Source organism: Uloborus diversus, chromosome 4 (assembly GCF_026930045.1).
Source record: "Uloborus diversus isolate 005 chromosome 4, Udiv.v.3.1, whole genome shotgun sequence".
NCBI classification, from domain to species: domain Eukaryota; kingdom Metazoa; phylum Arthropoda; class Arachnida; order Araneae; family Uloboridae; genus Uloborus; species Uloborus diversus.
The window spans coordinates 31,924,376-31,934,236 of record NC_072734.1 but is presented as its reverse complement, the minus strand read 5'-3'; the positions used below and the strand labels follow the sequence as shown (position 1 = coordinate 31,934,236).

At 32.2% G+C, this 9,861-nt stretch overlaps 1 protein-coding gene across 1 annotated transcript in view; it reads left to right on the top strand.

Moving 5' to 3' along the window:
• The first annotated feature begins 2,978 nt into the window (after positions 1-2,978).
• Positions 2,979-9,861, top strand: part of LOC129220010 (protein nervous wreck-like) — a 78,363-nt gene continuing 71,480 nt past the window's right edge. Inside the window, exon 1 of the mRNA XM_054854338.1 lies at positions 2,979-3,089. Within this exon, the coding sequence (XP_054710313.1) occupies positions 3,057-3,089 (33 nt within the window). The 5' untranslated portion in view covers positions 2,979-3,056. The remainder of the gene's footprint in view (positions 3,090-9,861) is intronic.

The following is a 9,861-nucleotide window of genomic DNA, read 5'->3' as shown; positions in this document are numbered from 1 at the left end:
GAAGAATTTCAGGAGCGCTTGATCATCGATAGTGATGCGTTCTTCGGTTCTTCTCTAGACGAAGAAGAAAAAAAATCGTCGTCGAATTGTGTTGGGACACCTCGAGACGACGAAAATATGTTGATTGAATTTCCACCTATGCCCTGTCACGTACCCGTGAAAATCGAAGAACGAGACATCGAGATCGACGTTGCGCGGATAGAAATTCGAGGCAACGACGATACTCTACCGGAAACTTTGCCGCCGACTCCCGTACCCGAAGAACCAGAAGGACAATCTACGATGGATATTGCCTTACCGTCGACGTCCAGCAACGTGCTCGACAGATACGCTTTGAAAATCAAATCGTCGAACGCTCTGACACCGACGTATTTCAAAAATGGTAAGGATGGAAATTTGATTAAAGGATTGAAATTGAAACTGTCCGACGGTAAAAATTTTAATTTTAGCGTAGTCGATGAATATTTGTATATTTTCTATTGATGTGAATATGCATTTTGCATATTTGAATGAATAAAGTTTAAAAAAAAAAAAAAAAAAATGGGAAAAGGAAAACGGTTGTGTTACTTTTCTTCATTCATTTTCTTTTAATATGGAGCGAATCATATCTTCAATAAAATTCAATTTCGATTCCCACGACGACACGTTTCTTCTTCCTTTTGTAATTTCTTTTGCTTTACTAAATGTTTTGTAGCAAACGCACAATGTTTTTTCAAGTGTATCTTGTTTCGTAGTTAGTAGATATATTTTTAATTTTTTAAACTTTTCAGTTAACAGTTATCTTTGTGCTTAATTAAATCATGTGGATTGTTTGCATCAAGAAAAAAAATAAAAGCGGCTTTGTAATTTGATTCTGTTTGTTCTGTGTTGTATATATTTGAAATAAACGAATAAAACTGAAATTTTTTGACTTTTATTTCTGGGTTTAAGGAGTAATCGTAACTCTAATGAACTATAAGAAGGAACTGCAGCCTCCGTTTAATGGCGGATGAAAAAGGTAAAGCAAACACATACAGAATATAAAATGCTAATAAGTCTGGTAATTTTTGTTTGCAGTATGATTTTTTTGTTTTATTCTTTTGAAATTAATTTTTTAAGTCCTGTGGATATCCTGGCCCACGTAGAAAGAAATGAGAAATCAAGAACCGTTAGTAAATGTTAGAAATTAATGCAAATATCGTAGTTCGGAAACCGAAATTGGAAGATTGCGCGCCGGAAACAAAATGGCGCCCAATCTTCCTAGACCGTTAACTCTGTCATGCTATATGCAAATCATCAATAAAATTCTCACGGTATATGGTGGTAATTTTCTTTTTAATTTATCTTTTCTTTATTTCTTCTAACTTTTCGAATTCTGTTATCTTCCGCATCTTCCTACCGTTTTTATTCACTCAAAATAAAAATGGTTATACTTCTCGTAACTATTCAGCTGATAATGTGAGTGGTAAAGTAAAGTTGGCGCACTTTGTTTTAGCGATTAAAATTCTTAGCTTTTGCTTTTGCTAGTTCAAAATCTAAACGTTCTTTCTTGGTTTAACAGTTTTCATTTTATGTCCAAGAATATTTTTGCATACTGTCCATTCTAACAAAATGCTGTAATGAAATAAGGTTAGTTAAAATATTTTTTTAATAAGGCGGAAATGAAAGCTTGATTCCTCAGCTAATGCTATCAAATCGAGATTTAGAAAAAAAAATTAATACGTATACAAATTCACACAAAACAATAAAGAAATTGTTAATTGGTAAAATTTTGTCCTCTTAAAAAAAAAAAAAAAAACTTTGAACAGACAAGCGTATTTGATGTTACTTTCATGCCATGCGAAGTTTATTAATCCATAGTTTTTTCTGCTTGCACTTTCGCTATTTACGACAACCAACTTACTTCTTAGGGGAAAATTATGGAAACTAACATTATTTTGAGAAGCTAGAGAATACCATTTAGGGACAAAACAATTTCTGTTGCTGAAAGAAATGTACATCGAATGCGAAAATGCGTTAATAAATACTCATAACTTGCTGTTATGTTTACCTCAATAGACACACGTGGAACGCAATGTTTTACCTTTTTCTTTAATTTTGTAAATCACCGCAAGGTAGCGTACTCGACAGCTGGAGTTGCAAATTTTGGTTTCCTTAAGAGGGTTTCTATCTTCAGCTCAGTGAATTTCTTATGCCGTGCTGATGAGTGCTAATAAGCACGAAATTGCAGTCCTCGGCTGGAAATGACTGAGCTGGCGGTTTATTTCATGCAATCAGCAGTTTATAACGGTAACCGGTTGATCATAGAACGCTGCGGTTAGTTTGATATAGAACCCCTATAACTGGAGAGGCCGACGCATCCGCCATATTGGAGCAAGCGTACAACAGGGAAAACTACCATTATTGGCAATCATTCGCCAAACAGGAAACGAGAGAGTTGGAGAACGAAGGTGAACATTGGCGAAATTTTGGAAACAGTTGGCGTCGTTTCCAGGCTGCTAGTCATTTCGCGGGCTATTAATTATCCATTATCTTTCTTTTTCTGCATCTGCTGGAAATCTGAAGAGCTGAAATCCTTTTCTGGAGATGTTTGCGCAATTTACAGCCGAACAACCACCCATTTGACTCAATTTAACACATGCTAAAGAAATATAAACATCAGCAGCAATGCTATCACTACGAAGCACTGGATTAAGTTTGCTCCAAAATGGCGGATGCGTCGGCTCCTCCATATAGGGGCCTTAGTTTGATAGTCATCGGTCGACCGCTTGACATTATGCTTGGTCACTAGCTGTCACGTGATCCGTTTACCGGTTGCTACCGGTTGAGATTGGAACGTAGGCCCTGGTTAGTCATCGGTTGACCGGTAGCGAAATTCGAACATAACCAAAGTAAACATCAGCGCTTTTAGTGGAAACATTCTACACTAACAAGTTTCGTATTGTAACTCTAAAGTTATTTTCATGTGAATTCTACTGGATTTCCTCCGATGAATTTCTGTTTTGAACTCGGAGACCAATGACTGCTGAACTATAAAAATTGTTTAGTAGATGTATTGAATCAAAATCTGAAGAAAAATGAGTGTTAAAATGCAGCCGCCCCCTAGAAAGGTAATTGTTTATATGACATAGTTGGATTCGCAGGTGTGATATCCATATCCAATATTATCCATAAATATTTTTCATTAGTACTTCGATCGCTCACACAATGTTCGTTTTCTTCCTAAAATGTGTCAAAGATGCTTCATTTATATGTGTTCTAAATCAATTTAAACAAATATTTGCGTCATTTGTATATTTTTAAAATGTTTGGATAAGGATATTCTTAATTCAAAATATTCAAGTACTTGGCTTGTTAGTTTTTATAATGCTTTTTTTGTGCAAATAGTTTCATTTCTTCTGGTTTGGACTTGGGTGTTTAAGTTTTTTTATATTTCTTATAATTACAGAAAAGTGGTAATGGAGACTGATCCCTCCCCTTTTTTTGTAAGTTTTTGTTTGCATCAATTGTTAAACAACTGACGTTACATGTGTGGAACATCTTTTCCCCTTCAAAATACTATTCCGTTTTTAAAATGCGGTTTTTAAAAACGGAACTATTCCGTTTTTTAAATTCCGTTTTTATTATGCATTGAAATATTTTTAAGAAAAACTAAAATTAGGAAAAAAGATCAATTCTCCTTTATATAGATTTGATCCTGGGGGAAAAGTGTCTATAAGTGTTTTGAAACAAGTCAAACATAAATTATTGCGACCAAGGTTCGCCGATATATATCACGACATATGTCCAATTTTTATTTTGAAAATATCATGATATTTTCGATATTTATTTTTGCAACTACGGTAATCATTGTATTACTGTCCATTTATTAATAAAAAACAGGGTTGTTTGGTTTAAAGCACGTTGGTTTAAACCAATTGGTTTTTTTAAAAAATGTTTTTTTTTGAAGAAAAAGCCAAAAAAAAAAAAAAAAAAAATCCATTTTACAGGTTTACATTGATTTCCCCACACATATTGAAAAATGTAAAATTCCATTTATGCTAAGTTCTTAGCTAAGTTGCAGAGATAAATACTAAAATTGCAAAGTTGCTTCTTGAAAATGTATTACAAGCTTTAATCGAAAAAAAATATTAATATATTTCTTATTTCATATATGTGCCATAAAGCAGATTTCAGTCAACTTCCATCATTATGCTTAATTTGCATGATTAGTTAAGATTTACTAAGGATTGAATCTTTTGTATGAGATTCAATCCATTATATTCTTTCACTCCTATTTTGAGGGACGGGGTTCTGTCCAGGATTTTTTCACAGGATCCATTTTTTTTTGTGAAATCAAATATTTCCATGAAAAATCTATGAAAAATTTGTAAAAAAAAAATTTTTTGTTAAAAGCGAAATTTAAATTTAGAGATGGCACAAACTGCATTAATTAAACTTAAAGTTGAGTGTTTTCCTCTTCTACGTCGAGAAAATCATTCTGGATTTTTTTTCTGATATTTGGCGGGGGGGGGGGGGCATCGCTCTTTCAAGTATCAATATTTATCTACCATTCTACATTATGTTAAATTATACTAGATATATTTCTGTACAGTACTTAAAATAATTGTAACAAAAATATAAATAAATAAAATAAAAGGAACAAATCTGATATACCCCCCCCCTCTTGGCGACTTTTTCCTGTTGGCGCCAAAAAAGCGTCGCCAAGAAAACTATGTATGACGTCATATGTCATACATCGTTCTTAGCGATGCTTTTTTAGCGCCAACAGGAAAAATTCAAATTATGTCATTAATTATTTAATGAAATTAATGCATTAATTTTTTTCCGTTGTTTCTCCGGGATACGAGCCCTCGGTCTCATAGTACTTTCGTAATGAGACCTCGGCTCGCCGGCCCTGCCTCGGTCTCATTACGAAAGTACTATGAGACCTCGGGCTCGCCAGGACCTCGCTGCCGCTCGGTCCGTTATCCCTCCGACTTTTAATATACATCACAGTCGGATATAAGTCACAGATCTCCTCCGTTCAGTATACAATAAAGTCACAGATTTTATGTGAAATTAACACCATTTTTGTGCTACAAAAATGCCAACCAGACCAAAATACAAACTACCAGAAACACACTAAAAACACAATAATTCAAAATATGTTCACTTACCTTTTTTACTTTTCTTTTACTTCCTCACGTGAGGCAGTGCACATATGTTCCGCTCTTAGGAATATTTGTTCGGATTTTAATTCAATGTAATTTAATATTTCTTCATTAATATAATTTCGCCAATCGGCTAAAGTTTGTGATGAAAAAAAATATTGACTTTCAATATCAGCAGTTTTGGTCCCAATTAAAATCTCATATGTTATCAAAAAAAATCTCCTCTATTTTCAACTTGCTAGAACTAAACCATGACCCACTCCTGATCGTTGCTTCTTTTCCACAAACAACACCCCCAATAACCTTTCTACAAAAAAAAATTAACCCATCTGAACATTTTTTAGTTTTTTTAATTTTCATAACAGAATTACATCTAGAACATAACATTTCATTCTTAAGTAAACCAATTTCCCTTAAAAATTCTAAAAAAACCTCTTTATTTTCAATTAGTTTAAATATAAAAAATCTATTTAGGACTCCGGTACGTCCAAACGTTGGACGACCTGACGAAAAAGAAAAAGAAGATTCATTCAAAAATTTCAATTGATACATTTGGACAACATCACAAACCGAACTCATAATTAAAATAGAAAATTCAACTAAATTAACATTAAAAAACAACAAGAAAAAGAATACTCTAAAATAAAGTTTGAATTGAAACTTTATTTTAGAGTATTCAACTTAAAATCTCCCTAAGAGCGAAACATATGAGCACCTACCTCCTACCACACATACACGTGCAAAAAGACAAACTTCGAGAAACTACTTTCCAGCGTTCAAGTTGCAAAACCAGGGTTGCCAAGTTATCGCCTTATTGGCGATTTTCGTATCGAGCGAAAAATTAAAATCTCGCCAAGAGGGGGGCATATCAGAGGAGAGCCAAATAAAATTCAGAATAGGGTTCAGCATTCAACTCTTAAAAAGCACAGAATTTCGTTTAAAACTTATAAATTCCGTGATTTTAACAAAAATAAAAAGATATTTCAATTGTTTACCTCTTAACAAAGCGTAATAGTCATTAAAAATTCGAAAAATCGGATTCCCATAGCGGATACAAAGAGATCGCAATTCTCAAAGTGAAGGCATCAAAAGTATAAAAACGGCTTGTAAAAGAAATATGTTTGATAAAATTATTTTAAAATTGCATTTTAGAGTCCTATGATAAACATATCATTAATATCTGTGGACACAGTTGACCCAAAAAATAAAATAAAATAAACCATCTATTTAGCATTTTAATTTTTTACTCATAACAGAAAATTTAATTTTGCTTTAAAAACTTGAAATGAGAGTTCTAACAGAAATAAAGAGACTTTTCATTTATTTGAATCCTAATAAAGCGAAGTTAGCTTGAAAAAAGAACAAAATATGATTCTCATATCGGATGTTAAAAGATGGCGTTTTTCAAAATGTCGACATCTAAAGAAAAAAAAAACGGTAAAATTTTCTCCCAAAATAACAATTAAACATCGCACCACACCATAAAAACGGGGAAATATTGACAAGCTGGCAAAATGATGAGAATATTTTCTAATCAAGTCATTATAAAGGTTCAACGCCAGACACTAAGTGGTGATAATTTTGAAGTTGGTAACACTATCTGAAGCGATCATATTTTTTCCTCACCCTTACCATCCTTTTGTAGTTCTAAGTTCATTTCGCAGATATTATTATTGTTTATTAAAATCATGAGCAGAGAAAAGTGCTTACCAATGCCTTTTCAGAAAAGTTTACAAAAACACTGCTGCTAATTAGCTGTGATATAACAAACAACCATTATATTTATTTGACAGTAGCAATTATTTATGGCGTGCAGGAGCATTCCAAGAGTACCGATTTTTTTTTTTTTTCAAAATTAGCCGATTTTGTGTAAGCTGATCCCTCTAATTTCACTTAAAAAAAGGTTCCAAAAATTATCGGTTTATACACAGAAATATGCGTTATTTTGCTTTCAGATTTGCTCTTTCAATAACCAATTTGACACATCCGATCTTGTTTATTAGAATTTTGTGAAGGGTCCGTTTTGTTTGATCGGGATTTTGTGAAAGATCCGTTTTGTTTACCGGGATTTTGTGAAAGGTCCGTTTTGTTTACCGGGATTTTGTGAAAGGTCCGTTTTGGTTGATCGGATTTTTGTGAAGGGTCCGTTAACGGACCCAAATATCCTCTGGCCAGACCCCTGAGGGGTGTGACATTTTTGACCATTTATTTGCACTTTCCTGGAATTTTAACTTTGACTTGTAAAGTAATCAACAATCTAACTTAATTGTTTGCACCTAAAAATTAAGATTTGTTCTGCAGGTGAACAGTCCTTGTCACATTTAACCTAAAATACCATTGTTATGTGTCGAGGACTTTTCGGACACCCTATATATGTAATGTATTTAACTCATTTCATAAATCTGTGTATAAATCTTTTTACAATTACATAAAATCAACTTTACACCACAATAACATATGCATAAATGCATGGCAACTTTTACATTATAAATTATTATTTTTATATTAGACCTCAAGATTCAGAAAATTTTCAAGTGGCCAATGGCCACTAGACTCAAAAAACTTGGTGGCCACCAGTTTTACCGGGTTTCAAAAACAGCACTCTAGTACAAGAATGGGGGGGGGGGATATCAATTTGTATTTTTTGAAACAAATATTATGAAATTGATGCTATAGGAATGCTAACAAGAAATATAAATTATATTAATCATGGAAATATAAGAGGCATTGGGTGAAGGTTGGGAGCTCCTGAAACAAATGGTGCATTCCACCCATTTTTAAGTTTCATAAGAAAAAAAAATCATTAAACCAAAAATAAAGTAGTGTACACAGACAGTACCGTGGTCTCACAGTGAAAAAAAAAGGATTTCCCATAAAAACAACAACAAATTCCTTTAAAATCCTTTTGTAAATCATTGCAAATGCCACGGCAGTAAAAATCAACATGCACTTTTCAGGTATAACTCGTTTAATGAAAAGAATTAACTGTAAGAAAATTAGCACGAAGGAAATAGAAAAAATATTGGATAAACATATAATTTGAATTTTTTCAATAAATAAGATTATTATTATTATTTTTTTTTTTTGGCATAAAAATAATTAACTACAAATCTAATCCAGTAATATACAACTTGGCATTTACCAAGAATACATTTCCGAAAAAAACCCATTCTTTTTGCATTATTTGAACTAAGAGTATGACCAAACATGGCGACTACGTTCCATACGCAGCGTCTCCATGTTAGGATGACTAAGAAGGGAAAACGATCAAAGGACTGGCTATTTGGCTTATATTTTAATTTGATGCGATGGAAGATTAAAAAATTACAACAGTTATTCGAATAAATATAGAAACTAGCCCTCGTTGTTTAAACGATTTTCAATGGAACGTATTCCTAATCGATCCGAGTATTAGCGTTCACATCACAGCAGAAATATAAGATATGGTTTATAGAAATATAGTAAAGTAGTTTTTTTTCTTTCTATTTTTAATAATGTATAGGATTTTTAATGAAATACAGGATTTATGGGACAACATGGAACATTGTTTATGGCAAAGGAATGTTAAAACGGGGCGCGTGGGGGGTGGGCTTTTTGCGGTTAAAAACAAGTTGCTTTTTCAAGCATTAAATTAAATAATTTGTCTTCCTATTTTGACAATTTTTAGAATAAAGGCTGTTTGAGTTAATTGGGAATCAAATAGGATCGGAACTACCTTCGAGGGTTTATGTAAAAAAAAAAAAAGCATACAATATAGTTTTTTTTTTCACTTTTGAAGAGCCAAAATTTGCATAATATTTTCATACTTTCAGAACAAGATTTAAAGCAAAACATAAAACTGTTTTAGAAAAAGAATTTGAAAAAAGTAATAGAGGGTTCATACACTTTTGGTTAAAAAAAACCCCTGACTTTTCAGGTTTTCCAGGTTATTTTTTAGAAAATTCCAGGTTACTCGCTTCAAACAAAATTAGGTTAAGTAACAATATTTTCAAAATAGTCAAAATTGTTCAAAGCAGCAATGCATAAGAACTGAAACTTTTCCACTTGCAAAATAATAATATAAAAAAAAACTTGGATTTAAAAAAAAAAAAATTCTGTCACAATTTAAGTTTTTTTTAAACATTTTGTTCAAAATTGTTTTTATTTGTTTACTATATGTTTAAAACAAAGTACTTTCAACTTATTTTAGCATTTCTTTGATGCCACATGTCATGCATATTAGCGTTTTGCTGTAATCGGCAGCATTCTTTCTCCGCTTTTGGTTTACAATTCTTCTTTTTATTTCCTTCTTAGTATGTAACACAAAACATATTGAGCAAAGTACAAAGAAATATGATTAACTTGTTGAATCGATGGGCATACCATATAATGCATTCTAACAAAAGTCAACATCCGTCAATCATAGGCCAATGCCAATAATCAGTTTTTTTCCCCCTTTTGCATATAAAGAATGCTTGCATTAAAATTAAAAATTTTCATTTTGTACATTTGCTTTCAATAGACATTGAGATAAACATCTAATTATGTTTTTGTAAATTTTTGTCTACTTCCATCTCGCAAACGACCAAATATGGCGACTAAGTAAAAAATTTAAGATAATGAGTAAATTTTTGAATTTGTAGCATAAAAGTAGTTATAAATAATAATTAATCCTTAAAAAACTACAATTAAGACAAAATAGTCAGTTTTTAGCACATAAGCGTCTAAAATCAATTAGAATTTAAAAAAA